This window comes from Hylobates moloch, unplaced genomic scaffold, assembly GCF_009828535.3.
Source record: "Hylobates moloch isolate HMO894 unplaced genomic scaffold, HMol_V3 SCAFFOLD_13, whole genome shotgun sequence".
Taxonomy (NCBI): Eukaryota; Metazoa; Chordata; class Mammalia; order Primates; family Hylobatidae; genus Hylobates; species Hylobates moloch.
In genome coordinates, this window is record NW_026652288.1 from 42205090 (window position 1) to 42221475 (window position 16386).

Sequence of the window (16386 nt, forward strand, 5' to 3'; positions counted from 1 at the left end):
TGAATAATATCTTATTGTATGTAAATAGTATACACCACATTTTCTTTACCATTCATCTGTCGATGGATGCTAAGGTTGTTTCAGTGTCTTGGCTGTTGTGAATAATGCTGCAATGAACGTTGGGCTATAGATACTGATTTCATTTCCTTTTGTTATATAACCAGCTGTAAAATTGCTTCATATGATGGTTCTATTTTTAATTTTTTGAGGAAACTCCACCCTGTTTTCTTTTTTTTTTTTAATTATTATTATACTTTAAGTTTTAGGGTACATGTGCACAACGTGCAGGTTTGTTACATATGTATACATGTGCCATGTTGGTGTGCTGCACCCATTAACTCCTCATTTAGCATTAGGTGTATCTCCTAATGCTATCCCTCCCCGCTCCTCCCACCCCACAACACTCCCCGGTGTGTGATGTTCCCCTTCCTGTGTCCATGTGTTCTCATTGTTCAGTTCCCACCTATGAGTGAGAACATGCGGGGTTTGGTTTTTTGTCCTTGCACTAGTTTGCTGAGAATGATGGTTTCCACTTCCATCCATGTCCCTACAAAGGACATGAACTCATCATTTTTTATGGCTGCATAGTATTCCATGGTGTATATGTGCCACATTTTCTTAATCCAGACTATCGTTGTTGGACATTTAGGTTGGTTCCAAGTCTTTGCTATTGTGAATAGTGCCGCAATAAACGTACGTGTGCATGTGTCTTTATAGCAGCATGATTTATAATCCTTTGGGTATATACCCAGTAATGGGATGGCTGGGTCAAATGGTATTTCTAGTTCTAGATCCCTGAGGAATCGCCACACTGACTTCCACGATGGTTGAACTAGTTTACAGTCCCACCAACAGTGTAAAAGTGTTCCTATTTCTCCACATCCTCTCCAGCACCTGTTGTTTCCTGACTTTGTAATGATGGCCATTCTAACTGGTGTGAGATGGTATCTCATTGTGGTTTTGATTTGCATTTCTCTGATGGCCAGTGATGATGAGCATTTTTTCATGTGTTTTTTGACTGCATAAATGTCTTCTTTTGAGAAGTGTCTGTTCATATCCTTCGCCCACTTCTTGATGGGGTTGTTTGTTTTTTTTCTTGTAAATTTGTTTGAGTTCATTGTAGATTCTGGATATTAGCCCTTTGTCAGATGAGTAGGTTGCAAAAATTTTCTCCTATTCTGTAGGTTGCCTGTTCACTGTAATGGTAGTTTCTTTTGTTGTGCAGAAGCTCTTTAGTATAATTAGATCCCATTTGTCAATTTTGACTTTTGTTGCCATTGCTTTTGGTGTTTTAGTCATGATGTCCTTGCCCATGCCTATGTCCTGAATGGTATTGCCTAGGTTTTCTTCTAGGGTTTTTATGGTTTTAGGTCTAACATGTAAGTCTTTAATCCATGTTGAATTAATTTTTGTATAAGGTGTAAGGAAGGGATCCAGTTTCAGCTTTCTACATATGGCTAGCCAGTTTTCCCAGCACCATTTACTAAATAGGGAATCCTTTCCCCATTTCTTGTTTTTGTCAGGTTTGTCAAAGATCAGATAGCTGTAGATATGCAGCATTATTTCTGAGGGCTCTGTTCTGTTCCATTGGTCTATATCTCTGTTGTGGTACCAGTGCCATGCTGTTTTGGTTACTGTAGCCTTGTAGTATAGTTTGAAGTCAGGTAGCGTGATGCCTCCAGCTTTGCTCTTTTGGCTTAGGATTGACTTGGTGATGCGGGCTCTTTTTTGGTTCCATATGAACTTTAAAGTAGTTTTTTCCAATTCTGTGAAGAAAGTCATTGGTAACATGATGAGGATGGCATTGAGTCTATAAATTACTTTGGGCAGTATGGCCATTTTCACGATATTGATTCTTCCTGTCCATGAGCATGGAATGTTCTTCCATTTGTTTGTATCCTCTTTTATTTCATTGAGCAGTGGTTTGTAGTTCTCCTTGAAGAGATCCTTCACATCCCTTGTAAGTTGGATTCCTAGGCATTTTATTCTCTTTGAAGCAATTGTGAATGGGAGTTCACTCATGATTTGGCTCTCTGTTTGTCTGTGATTGGTGTATAAGAATGCTTGTGATTTTTGCACATTGATTTTGTATCCTGAGACTTTGCTGAAGATGCTTATCAGCTTGAGGAGATTTTGGGCTGAGACAATGGGGTTTTCTAGATATACAATCATGTCATCTGCAAACAGGGACAATTTGACTTCCTCTTTTCCTAATTGAATACCCTTTATTTCCTTCTCCTGCCTAATTGCCCTGGCCAGAACTTCCAACACTATGTTGAATAGGAGTGGTGAGAGAGGGCATCCCTGTCTTGTGCCTGTTTTCAAAGGGAATGCTTCCAGTTTTTACCCATTCAGTATGATATTGGCTGTGGGTTTGTCATAAATAGCTCTTATTATTTTGAGATACGTCCCATCAATACCTAATTTATTGAGAGTTTTTAGCATGAAGGGTAGTTGAATTTTGTCAAAGGCCTTTTCTGCATCTATTGAGATAATCATGTGGTTTTTGTCTTTGGTTCTGTTTATGTGTTGGATTACATTTATTGATTTGTGTATGTTGAACCAGCCTTGCATCCCAGGGATGAAGCCCACTTGATCATGGTGGATAAGCTTTTTGATGTGCTGCTAGATTCGGTTTGCCAGTTTTTTATTGAGGATTTTGGCATCAATGTTCATCAAGGATATTGGCCTGAAATTCTCTTTTTTGGTTGTGTCTCTGCCAGGTTTTGGTAACAGGATGATGCTGGCCTCATAAAATGAGTTAGGGAGGATTCCCTCTTTTTCTATTGATTGGAATAGTTTCTGAAGGAATGGTACCAGCTCCTCTTTGTACCTCCAGTAGAATTCGGCTGTGAATCCATCTGGTCCTGGACTTTTTTTGGTTGGTAAGCTATTGATTATTGCCTCAATTTCAGAGGCTGTTATTGGTCTATTCAGAGATTCACCTTCTTCCTGGTTTAGTCTTGGGAGGGTGTACGTGTCAAGGAATTTATCCATTTCTTCTAGATTTTCTAGTTTATTTGCGTAGAGGTGTTTATAGTATTCTCTGATGGTAGTTTGTGTTTCTGTGGGATCGGTGGTGATATCCCCTTTATTATTTTTTATTGTGTCTTTTTGATTCTTCTCTCTTTTCTTCTTTATTAGTCTTGCTAGAGGTCTATCAATTTCGTTGATCTTTTCAAAAAACCAGCTCCTGGATTCATTAATTTTTGAAGGGTTTTTTGTGTCTCTATTTCCTTCAGTTCTGCTCTGATCTTAGTTATTTCTCACCTTCTGCTAGCTTTGGAATGTGTTTGCTCTTGCTTTTCTAGTTCTTTTAATTGTGATGTTAGGGTGTCAATTTTAGATCTTTCCTGCTTTCTCTTGTGGGCATTTAGTGCTATCAATTTCCCTCTACACACTGCTTTGAATGTGTCCCAGAGATTCTGGTGTGTTGTGTCTTTGTTCGTGTTGGTTTCAAAGAACATGTTTATTTCTGCCTTCATTTTGTTATGTACCCAGTAGTCATTCAGGAGCAGGTTGTTCAGTTTCCATGTAGTTGAGCGGTTTTGAGTGAGTTTCTTAATCCTGAGTTCTAGTTTGATTGCACTGTGGTCTGAGAGACAGTTTGTTACAATTTCTGTTCTTTTACATTTGCTGAGGAGAGCTTTACTTCCTACTATGTGGTCAATTTTGGAGTAGGTGTGGTGTGGTGCTGAAAAGAATGTATATTCTGTTGATTTGGGGTGGAGAGTTCTGTAGATGTCTATATAGGTCCGCAGAGCTGAGTTCAATTCCTGGATATCCTTGTTAAGTTTCTGTCTCGTTGATCTGTGTAATGTTGACAGTGGGGTGTTAAAGTCTCCCATTATTATTGTGTGTGAGTCTAAGTCTCCTTGTAGGTCACTCAGGACTTGCTTTATGAATCTGGGTGCTCCTGTATTGGGTGCATATATATTTAGGATAGTTAGCTCTTCTTGTTGAATTGATCCCTTTACCATTATGTAATGGCCTTCTTTGTCTCTTTTGATCTTTGTTGGTTTAAAGTCTGTTTTATCAGAGACTAGGATTGCAACCTCTGCCTTTTTTTGTTCTCCATTTGCTTGGTAGATCTTCCTCCATCCCTTTATTTTGAGCCTATGTGTGTCTCTGCACGTGAGATGGGTTTCCTGAATACAGCACACTGATGGGTCTTGACTCTTTATCCAATTTGCCAGTCTGTGTCTTTTAATTGGAGGATTTAGCCCATTTACATTTAAAGTTAATATTGTTATGTGAGAATTTGATCCTGTCATTATGATGTTAGCTGATTATTTTGCTCATTAGTTGATGCAGTTTCTTCCTAGCCTCGATGATCTTTACAATTTGGCATGTTTTTGCAGTGGCTGGTACTGGTTGTTCCTTTCCATGTTTAGTGCTTCCTTCAGGAGCTCTTTTAGGGCAGGCCTGGTGGTGACAAAATCTCTCAGCATTTGCTTGTCTGTAAAGGATTTTATTTCTCCTTCACTTATGAAGCTTAGTTTGGCTGGATATGAAATTCTGGGTTGAAAATTCTTTTCTTTAAGAATGTTGAATATTGGTCCCCACTCTCTTCTGGCTTATAGAGTTTCTGCTGAGAGATCAGCTGTTAGTCTGATGGGCTTCCCTTTGTGGGTAACCTGACCTTTCTCTCTGGCTGCCCTTAACATTTTTTCCTTCATTTCAACTTTGGTGAATCTGACAATTATGTGTCTTACAGTTGCTCTTCTCGAGGAGTATCTTTGTGATGTTCTCTGTATTGCCTGAATTTGAATGTTGGCCTGCCTTGCTAGATTGGGGAAGTTTTCCTGTATAATATCCTGCAGAGTGTTTTCCAACTTGGTTCCATTCTCCCCATCACTTTCAGGTACACCAATCAGACATAGATTTGGTCTTTTCACATAGTCCCATATTTCTTGGAGGCTTTGTTCATTTCTTTTTTTTTTATTCTTTTTTCTCTTCTCTTCTTGCTTCATTTGATTCATTTCGTCTTCCATCACTGATACCCTTTCTTCTAGTTGATCGCATCGGCTGCTGAGGCTTCTGCATTCATCACATAGCTCTCGTGCCTTGGTTTTCAGCTCCATCAGGTCCTTTAAGGACTTCTCTGCAGTGGTTATTCTAGTTATCCATTCGTCTAATTTTTTCTCAAAGCTTTTAACTTCTTTGCCATTGGTTCGAATTTCCTCCCGTAGCTCGGAGTAGTTTGATCCTCTGAAACCTTCTTCTCTCAACTCGTCAAAGTCATTCACTGTCTAGCTTTGTTCCATTGCTGGTGAGGAGCTGCGTTCCTTTGGAGGAGGAGAGGTGCTCTGATTTTTAGTTTCCAGTTTTTCTGCTCTGTTTTTTCCCATCTTTGTGGTTTTATCTACCTTTGGTCTTTGATGATGGTGATGTACAGATGGGTTTTTGGTGTGGATGTTCTTTCTGTTTGTTAGTTTTCCTTCTAACAGACAAGACCCTCAGCTGCAGGTCTGTTGGATTTTGCTAGAGGTTCACTCTGGACCCTGTTTGCCTGGGTCTCAGCAGCGGAGGCTGCAGAACAGCGGATTTTTGTGAACTGCAAATGCTGCTGCCTGATCGTTCCTCTGGAAGTTTTGTCTCAGAGGAGTACCCGGCCATGTGAGGTGTCAGTCCGCCCCTACTTGTGGGGTGCCTCCCAGTTAGGCTACTCAGGGGTCAGGGACCCATTTGAGGAGGCAGTCTGCCCGTTCTCAGATCTCAAGCTGCGTGCTGGGAGAACCACTACTCTCTTCAAAGCTGTCAGAGAGGGACATTTAAGTCTGCAGAGGTTACTGCTGTCTTTTTGTTTGTCTGTGCCCTGCCCCCAGAGGTGGAGCCTACAGAGTCAGGCAGGCCTCCTTGAGCTGTGGTGGGCTCCACTCAGTTCAAGCTTCCTGGCCGCTTTGTTTACCTAATCAAACAACTAACTCGGCAATGGCAGGCACCCCTTCCCTAGCCTCGCTGCCGCCTTGCAGTTTGATCTCAGACTGCTGTGCTAGCAATGAGTGAGACTCCATGGGTGTAGGACCCTCTGAGCCAGGTGTGGGATAGAATCTCCCAGTGTGCCGTTTTTTAAGCCCGTTGGAAAAGCGCAGTGTTAGGGTGGGATTGACCCGATTTTCCAGGTGCCGTTTGTCACCCCTTTCTTTGACTAGGAAAGGGAATTCCCTGACCCCTTGCGCTTCCCGGGTGGGGCGATGGATGCCTTGCCCTGCTTCGGCTCGTGCACGGTGCGCTGCCCCCACTGTCCTGCACCTGCTGTCTGGCACTCCCCAGTGAGATGAAGCCGGTGCCTCAGTTGGAAATTCAGAAATCACCCGTCTTTTGTGTTGCTCATGCTGGGAGATGTAGACCGGAGCTGTTCCTATTCGGCCATCTTGGCTCCCCTCCATACTGTTTTCTTTAATGGCTGACTAATTTACATTCCCACTGACAGGACAGAAGGTTCCTTTTTCTACACATCCTCACTAACACTTGTCTCTTTTTTTGATAATAGCCATCCTAACAGGTGTGAGATGCTATCTCATTGTGGTTTTGATTTGCATTTTCCTGATGATTATTGATTTTGAGCACTTTTTCATATACCTGTTAGCCACTTGCTTGTCTTAATTTGAGAAGTGTCTATTCAGATCTTTGTCCATTTTTTAATAGAAAAGAGAAAGATTTAAAAAACAGTGAGTTTAATACATTGCAGTAGAAATTATCAAAAATGAGGCGTTAAGAAAATGAAAGCATCCTGAATGAGCTATGGGACAACCTCTAGCGACTACTACAGTGTAATTAGATTCTTCCAAGGGGAGAAGAGAGAAGGATACCAAAAGAACTTTTTTAAGAAATAGTGGGTGAAATTTTTCTAAATTATATGAAATAACTGTAAGCCCACAGATCTAGAAAGATGAACTCCAAGCACATGAAACATGAAGAAAATGACACTAAGGTACATCATGCTCAAATTGCTCAAAGCCAGGATAAATGCAACTTTATTTTCTTAAACAATCTTTTTTTTTTTTTGAGACAGGATCACTCTGTCACCCCAGCTGGAATACAGTGGCAAGATCTTGGCCTCTTGCAGCCTCCTCCTCCTGGATTCAAGGGATTCTCCCATTTCAACTTTCTGAGTAGCTGGGATTACAGGCGTGAGCCACTGTGCCCAGCTATTTTCTTATAATCTTCAGGCCTTTTCTTTTTTCTTGCCTATCTAGAACCCTCCACTGTCATGTTGAATAGAAGTAGTGAGAGCATACTTTTTTTATTTTGCCCAGTGTTATGGGAAAGCATTCAGTATTTCCCCATGAAATATGAGCTATAGGTTTTCCCTAGATGCCCCTTATCTGGTTGGGGAAGGTCCTTAATTTCAGTTCACTGAGTTTTATGAAAGGTATCGATTGTGAGCATCTTTTCACAAGCCTGCTCACCATTTATTTTATGTCATCTTTGATGAAATGTCTCTTCAAGCCCTTTGCCCATTTTTTCATCGGCTTGCTTGTTTTGTTTTGTTTGCAATAGAACTGTAGGAGTTTCATGTGTATTTTGAAGATTAACCCCTTATCACACACATGCTTTGCAAGTGTTTTTTCTCATGCCATAGGCTACCCACCTTCTGGTTTTGTTGATTACTTCCTTTGCTGTGCAGAAACATTTTAGTTTAATGTAGTCCCACTTGTTTGTTTTTGCTTCGTTGCCTGTGCTTTGGGTATCATATCTAAATAATCATTGCCAAGACCAATATCAAGGAGTTTTTTCCCCCATGTTTTTTTCTAGGAGTTTTATGATTTCGGGTCTTACATCTAAGTCTTTAGGCTGTTTTGAGTTGGATTCTGTATATGATGTAAGAATGGGGCCCAATTTCATTCTTTTGCATGTGGATATTTACTTTTCCTAATACCATTTATTGAAGAGACTCTCCTTTCCCTAATGTGTATTCTTGGTACCCTTGTCAAAGATTAGTTGACTATATATGTGGGTTTATTTCTGAGCTCTCTATTCTGTCAGCTGTATCATAATTGAGCTCCTTTTCTCTAAGATCTAATGCATGTGTAATTCAAACATGGGTTCAAAAGTGCTCATCTTGAAGTAGTCTAGAAATCCACCGGCAGCCACTAAACCCAACATAGATGAGGGAACACGGGTTCCATGTAGCTGTAAGGCAGGAAGAGGGAATGGAGAGACAGAGAGTGACATCACCTGGAGAACTAAGGGAGGTGGGAAGTATAAAGAGGAGATATGAATTGGCTGCATCTTGTGAGGCCTGGGCTAGACTAGGTGTCTAGGGTGAAAACATGTTCTAAAAATTTAGGATGTAGACCAAAAAAGATGGGACAATTATCCCAGCATTTAAGGGCTCTAAAAGGGGAAAATGGGTCTACTTATTTCCTGTTGGAAAACCTGAGAAAGGGCGTTTTTTCCAAGGCCCCAGACCAAACCTACTCTGGGATTGAAATAGATGGGAGGTTCCAGGCACGGTGGCTCACGCCTGTAATCCCAGCACTTTGGGATAATCTCAGCACTTTAGGAGGCCAAGATGGGTGGATCACTTGAGGCCAGGAGTTTGAGACCAGCCTGGCCAACATGGTGAAACCCCATCTCTACTAAAAATACAAAAAAAAAAATTAGCTTGGTATGGTGGCACGCACCTGTAGTCCCAGCTACTCCAGAGGCTGAGGCATGAGAAGGCTGAGCCATGAGAAGGCTGAGGCATAAGAATCGCTTGAACCTGGACGGTGGAGGTTGCAGTGAGCCTAGATCGCGCCACTGAACTCCATCCTGGGCCACAGAGTGAGACTCTGTCAAAAAAAAAAAAAAAAAAAAAAAAAGACGGGAGTTAAGGAGTTAGATGTTCAAGCTGGACTCGTACAGACTTGTCTGTTTGTAGAAGAGTTTTATGCAAACACCTACACTTCAAATTGAGTAGCTCTCACCGGTAGTAGCTTAGTGTATGATCATTTGGGCTCCCTTGCTAGGTGGGGAGGCAGGGACCACTTCATCCTTCTGGTGCTAGTAACAACAGTGGCTCATTTGGGGACCCTTCCTTGAGTGTTTTTTTTGTTTTTCTTTTTTTTGTTTTGTTTTGTTTTGTTTGCTATGTTTTGACCGCATTGTTTGCAGACGACAGACAACCAAGTGGGCCCTCAGTCCCGTAGATGTCCCACAATCTGTATGACCCTGAGGCAAAGGCCACAGCTGTTCTCACTCCTGCCTGTCGTCCTCTTCCACAGGAATCCGAGGGTGTTTCCTGCCACTATTGGTCGCTGTTTGACGGGCACGCAGGGTCTGGGGCCGCGGTGGTGGCGTCACATCTGCTGCAGCACCACATCACGGAGCAGCTGCAGGACATCGTGGACATCCTGAAGAACTCCGCCGTCCTGCCCCCCACCTGCCTGGGGGAGGAGCCTGAGAACACGCCCGCCAACAGCCGGACTCTGACCCGGGCAGCCTCCCTGCGCGGAGGGGTGGGGGCCCCGGGCTCCCCCAGCACGCCCCCCACGCGCTTCTTTACCGAGAAGAAGATTCCCCATGAGTGCCTGGTCATCGGAGCGCTTGAAAGTGCATTCAAGGAAATGGTAGGTATTCCTGGGAGTCTGGGGCAGCAGGGCCAGGCTGGCACCTGCGCCAGGTCTGTCCATCCTTCCTGGAGGGCTCCCAGAAAGCGCACGGTTTTGCCGCCCGGCTCCACCCGGACGGCCCCCTGTGATGATGGGGCTTCCATTCCCAGTAGAAATTGGCAGCAGACAGAGTTCATGGCATCAAGTGCTGGCAAAAATGTAAAAGAAGGCTGAGTGCGGTGGCTCACGCTTGAAATCCCAGCACTTTGGGAGCCCGAGGCGGGAGGTCAGGAGTTCAAAACCAGCCTGGTCAACATACTGAAACCCCGTCTCTACAAAAATTAGCCGGGCATGATGGCGGTTGCCTGTAATCCCAGCTTCTCGGGAGGCTGAGGTGGGAGAATTGTTTGATCCTGGGAGACAGAGATTGCAGTGAGCCAAGATTGCGCCACTGTGCTCCAGCCTGAGCAACAGAGCGAGACTGCGTCTCAAAAAGAAAAAAAAAAAAGTAAAAGAAGATGAAAGAGGGGGGCAGTGCATGAGGTCATAGGCTTATTAAATACAGGTCTTATTGCTTTTATTTCCTATATTCATATTGATGCCAGCGGGTACAATTGCACTTAGATGTGAGCATGATCACCATCTGTTTTACAGATGTGTATAAAGAAAGTCCAGCGTTGGGGGAAACAGTGTTTAGGAAAGTGCTCAAAAGTCCCCATCCTATACAGATGTGATCTAAGAACGGCTGTTTTACCACAACTGGGAATGTGGTTCACACTGCAGGCAAAGCCAATATCCAAGAAGTCTTAGTCTTACCCAGGCGTGTGGATTTGTCTGTTCGTTTCCATCTGAATGGGTCTGATCAGGAGTTCATCATCCTTCGCTGTTGGCCTCACTCCTGAGCATGTCCTCGGGAGAGTGCCACAGCTCTCGCTGTCCCTTGCTGCCCCTCTGCCTGGCAGGAGTGCACATAGAAGCCGCCTCTGCTTTGTTCTATGCCAGCTCTTTCCCTCTCTGAGCTTACTTTATCCTGAGTCAATTATTTTGGTTTTAAAGATTTTATTTCTTGCTCGGCAGCCTGCATACAGATAAAGAATAAGAGATATTTAAGGATATTTATAAGGGCTTGAGTTAGGCAGTGGGCAGTCATGGCCTTAAAACCTGGAGATTACAGGCCGAGCGCCGTGGTTCACTCCTGTAATCCCAGCACTTCAGGAGGTTGAGGTGGGTGGATCGCAAGGTCAGGAGTTCGAGACCAGCCTGTCCAATATGGTGAAGCCTCGTCTCTACTAAAAATACAAAAAAATTAGCCAGGCGTGGTGGCACATGCCTGTAATCCCAGCTACTTGGGAGACTGAGGCAGGAGAATTGCTTGAATCCAGGAGGTAGAGGTTGCAGTGAGCTGAGATCGCGCCACTGCACTCCAGCCTGGGCAACAAGAGTGAGACTCCATCTCAAAAAAACAAAACAAAACAAAAAAAACCTGGAGATTACAAAGTGATGAGAAGCTGTTAAATGAAGTCAAAGCAGCTAGAAGCATCTCACCAGAACCGGGTAGGCACATGGTGCGTGTTCCAGGATCTCACGGCATCAGGTAGTGTGCTAAGAAGGAAAGTAAATAATGACAATACATATCGTCATCTGAAATGTTTGTAAGACAAAAATAGTTCATATATTCACCCCTTAAATTTGCATCCTCTTTTTATTTAAATGTGTCCCTTCTTTGGTCTCAGCTTTTTCCCTCCTTGTTACAGAGACAACATTTACCCTTTGACTAGCAGGTGGTTTAAAATGCACCTTGCTGGGCATGGTAGTGGTGCATGCCTGTTGTTCCAGCTACTCAGGAGGCTGAGGCGGGAGGATTGTTTGAGCCCAGGAGTTCTGAGCTGTCATGTGGGTTCAGTGTCAATGTGGTGACCTCCTTGGAGCAGAGGCCCACCGGGATGCCTGAGGAGGGGTGACCCGGCCCAGGTCAGATACACAGCAGGTTATATCTCCAGTGCTTTTTTGTCACTGTATTCCAGCTTGTGCAACACAGCAAAACCCCCTCTCTTAGAAAATAAAATGAAGAATAAAAATGTAAAAATAAAATGCACTTCTATCTCCAGACTGTCTGATAGCCTGCAACCCTGCAATCCCAATAAAAATACCAGGAGGCTGGAAAAGATTATTTAGGAAAAAAGGAATTAAGGTAGGAAAATTGACTCCCACTCAGTCATGGTGTAAAATCTCACTCTCTGCCTCTCTAGAAGCTCTGATGTCAACAAGTGTTTCTAGACGCTAATACTCAGAATGCCAAGTATTGAATTTATTTTTTTTAATTATTTAGGCAAAAATTTGACAATGGGCTCTCCTTGTAATGTAATGTAATGTAATTCAGTTTGCATGGTAGAAGTGAAAAATAAAGGAAACGCTGGGATTTTCATGTCCTTCAGTTGTGGCTAGGACATCTTTTACCTGGAGCTGCTGCATTCTCAAGTTTGTCCACTAGAGGCCAATGTCACATTGACTCAGGGCTCCACAGGGGTCTCAGGCTGTTCCTGCCCATTAATGGCTCAGGGTTGCTCTTAACAACTGTGCTGGCAAAGCTTCATTCAGAAAAATACTTAAAAGGCTCATTTTTAAAATATTTCAACTTTTAATGAACCAGTTCATTACCTCAAATTTTTCTTGGAAACTTAGTCACCAGGCAAAAACAAAAAAATTGTTTGCTTCATTTTCATATGTAATTCATTCAATCAATAATATTTGCTGAGAACCAACTAGAAGCCAGGCCTGACTGGGAGAAGAATATGGAGCCGATTAGGCAAAGATGGGTGTTAAACAAGTAAAATATAAGTGGGAGGAGCCTTGAGAGGGGAAATACAGGGTGACGCAGGAGTCTGGTAAAGAGATGAAGGGAAGGGTTCCCTGGGGAGGTGATGCTGGGGTGTGGGGGCTCAGGAGTAGAGCAGACATGTGCAGGGCAGGGTCGGGAGAATGAATGCCCTGGGCTCAGGAAACCTGGGTAACAAACCGAGCCTGAGAAAAAACCCAGGTGGGCAAAGGCAGTAAGCCAACATTGCTGTGGTGGGAAGACAGATCTTAAATGTAGCAATGCCAGGTGAATAAGGAGGAAGGCTGGAGCGCCCCTGTGGAGACCCAGGCCCAGATGTGCATATCATGAACTTTTAGCTTTAAGCCATGTCTCTTCCCTGTTTGTTCCTTTCAGGTTTACCCCATGCCCTAGTTTACTCTTCATACTTTTTTCTCCCACATTGTCGGTCTAGGTCCCCAACCTGCCTACAGCTTACCAGGGCTTTGCACTGTGAAAGGAAAATAAAAACTGGGCCCCCAGTCCACTGCGGAAATTGGAAATTACTAGGAAAAAAAATTAAGCTGAAAGCTGAGTCATGGAAGAAACTGTTTCCTTTTGTATCTGTACAAAAGGATCTGCTTACCTTTCCTAAGCAGATACTACAGATGAATGGTTGAATATCTCCACAGGAAGCTACTCTGTGTTCACCTTATCTTATGCAAAGTGTCAGTTTACGGATTTCCGGAGCCCCACACTATCCCTTGCCTGCTCCTTTTCTCTTGGAATATATGGATGACCATACCCTCCCTCTTTCCTCTCCGGCCCACTTTTCCCCTTTAAATACTGAAGCCTTCAAATGCATCTTTGGAGAAAGGTACAGACCACAGACTGTCTCTGTTATCTTTGTTTTTTTTTCTTCCAGGCATGTCCTTACCCTTGGCAAAATAAACTGAATGGATTGAGACCTGTCTCAGATACCTTTTGGTTTATAGCACCTTTCTGGTTGGCCTTATTAAGCGAGAAGCTCACCCATTCTTTGGTCCTCATGGCACCTGGAAGGGTGACCATACCTTGTGCTTTGCTGGGGACTGGGCCAGTGGGTGCCTGCTGTCTTAATTGTTAATACTCTCCCCTTTCACTCTCCAATGTGACCCTCTTTGGATGATAAGTCTTCTGTTTAATCACAGATGCTCTTGTTTTTCTTTGCTTCATCAGAGATTTCAGAAAAACTGCACTCCAGTTTCATAGAAATAATACCTGTCTTAACATTATTAAATTGCTTAAGGTGAGCTTCAGAATCCACAGCACAGAAATTATACCAGCTTCAAAATAATAGCTGGAAGGCCATTGCCAACTCCTTTTCTTTCCTCCCCCTCTCAATATTAGGTTTTTGAGAGTCATTGTCTCACGGTGTAAACCTTTGGTTTTTTGAAATGCCCACAAGCCCCACGCTGTGCCAGGCAGCCCGAGGACAGCTCACACAGCTGTCTATAGCAGGGCAGCTTTGGATTTTCCAGATCATTCCTAAACTTTTTTTTTTCACTGCACTAGCCACCCACTCTCTAATTTTCCTGTTTCTAGATGTCCTTTAGGTATTGCAGGTTTTGTGCCATTCTGATTTTCTGTAATAGGAAATTCAATATTAAGTAAGAGTTGTCTTATAGGCATTTTGGCTTTGTGGCTCTCTTGCCTTCTCTTCCACTTTTAATCCCTAAAAGTAAAGTTCCCCAAGCCTTGCACCTAAGCCTCTAATTTGCCTCACTGATGACATTTATGCAGCTGTCCCTCTGGAGATTCCGAGTGTCACGATATCCTTAAAAGCAGAGTTTCTCCTTCACTGGGGGTTTTTGCTTTATTTATAATAGCTCAACAATGTGGAATCAGAATTTTTTGGACTCTCTTTCTTTCTGTCTACCTGCTTGTCTGTCTCCATCTGTTTGTCTTTTCCCTCAGTGGAATGCTGTGATATTATGATGTTCTGTCTTCAACTCCACGTCCTGACATACAACTCCTAAAATCCTTGAAATCTTCAAAGTGATAAGTATCTTTTTGTATCCTAATGAGATGACTGGTGGCTGGCAGCCCCTGGGTAGCTTCTGGATGGGGTCTGTTCATCAAAAAGACCAAGGCAGGATTAGAGGGCTGCACAACTAAGTAGAATCACACAGTAAGCTGCCATTGATAATGTAGATGTCAGGTGTATTACAGTGAATAAAATGAAAGGATAGCCTAATTTAGATTTGCCCCAATAATTCCTGTGTGTGTGTGCGCGCGCACACGCATGCATGCATCCTCAACCTCGTGGGAGGGGTGAAGGGCTGAAGGGTGAGTTGATCCCCAAGAGCTGATGATTTAATCGCATGTGCCTATGTAATGAGGTCTCCATAAAGGCCCAGGAGGATAGGGCTCAGTGAGCTTCTGGGTAGCTGAACACGTGGAGGTGCCTGGAGGGTCATGTGCCAATAGAGGGCATGGAAGCTCCACACCCTATGCATCTCTTCATCTGTATCCTTTATAATATCCTTTATAATGAACTAGCAAATGTAAGTAAATTTTTCCTGATTTCTGTGAGCCACTCTAGCAAATTAATCGAATCTTAGGAGAGGGGGGTCTTGGGAACCCAGATTTATAGCTGGTCGGTCAGAAGCACAGGTAAACCAACCTGGGGCTTGTGACTGACATCAGAAGTGGGAGTCAGTTGGAGGACTGAGCCCTCAACCTGTGGAATCTGATGCTATCTCCAAGTACGTAATAGTGTGGAATCGAACTGGAAGACGCCCAGCTGGTGTCTTCTGCAGAACTGATTGCTTGTTGGGTATGTGGGGGAAAACTCTCACACATCTGGTCACAGAAATCTTCTGTATTGGTTGTTGTGGGATGAGAACAGAGGAAAAATAGTTTGTGTTGTTTCCACTAAGAACTGCTCTTCTCAGTCACTAGTATTTATTGAACTTACATCTTAAAATCAGTATTCTTTTAGACACCACTGAGGAAGTAAAAGATAAGATCTTATGGTCAGCCACTTTGGTCCACACCTATAATCCCAGCACTTTGGGAGGCCCAGGTGGGCAGATCACTTGAGGCCAGGAGTTCAAGACCAGCCTGACCAACATGGCAAAACCCTGTCTCTACTAAAATTATAAAAAATTTAGCCAGGCGTGGTGGTGCATGCCCGCAATCCCAGCTACTTTTGAGGCTGAGGCATGAGAATCATTTGAACTCCGGAGGCAGAGGTTGCAGTGAGCCGAGATCACACCGCTGCACCCTAGCCTGGGCAACGGAGCGAGACTCTGTCTCAAAAACAAAACAAGGCTGGGCGTGGTGGCTCACGCCTGTAATCCCAGCACTTTGGGGGGCCGAGGTGGAGATTGAGACCATCCTGGCTAACATGGTGAAACCCCGTCGCTACTAAAAATACGAAAATATTAGCTGGGCGTGGTGGCAGGCGGTAGTCCCAGCTACTCGGGAGCCTGAGGCAGGAGAATGGTGTGAACCCAGAAGGCGGAGCTTGCAGTGAGCAGAGATCGCGCCACTGCACTCCAGCCTGGGTGACAGAGCGAGAGTCTGTCTCAAAAAAACAAACAAACAAACAAAAATATATATATTTTTTATCTGGGGGCATTTGTAGTCCCACATTATATGAATATAGAAATATGCAATATCTTACTTATTTTGATATTCTAAATAACAAAAGGAGGTAGTGAAATGTTGATACCTTTCCAAAAGGGAAACACTGTTAAAAATGTTCAGAAACACTCAAGTCAGAATAAATAGTACCTATTTTTGGGGAAAAAGTAGGTACTAGTCACAAAATACAGACGAACAGGAGAGAAAAAAATGCTTCGAATGAGGGGAGATGGTAACAGTTTCATCAAATACTATAAGCTTCTTTGAGAGCAGTGCTTTTCATCTTTGGTCCTCGGGTTGCCTGGCACAGCGTGGGGCTTGTGGTGAAGGTGACCTATGACCACTAGTTTTTAATACTTACTGTGTACACTGTCAGAGGTAGGTGTGCCCCTACAACCCCCTGATTGTATCTCAGATCTT

General features: G+C 43.5%; 1 protein-coding gene across 3 annotated transcripts in view; it reads left to right on the forward strand.

The window, feature by feature from the left end:
- The window catches only part of PPM1H (protein phosphatase, Mg2+/Mn2+ dependent 1H), a 290772-nt gene that overhangs the window by 121094 nt on the left and 153292 nt on the right, over positions 1 to 16386 (forward strand). For all 3 annotated transcript variants that reach the window (XM_058426862.1, XM_032173171.2, XM_032173172.2), the window contains exon 3: positions 9216 to 9560. In XM_058426862.1, coding sequence (XP_058282845.1) covers positions 9216 to 9560 — 345 coding nt within the window. The remainder of the gene's footprint in view (positions 1 to 9215; positions 9561 to 16386) is intronic.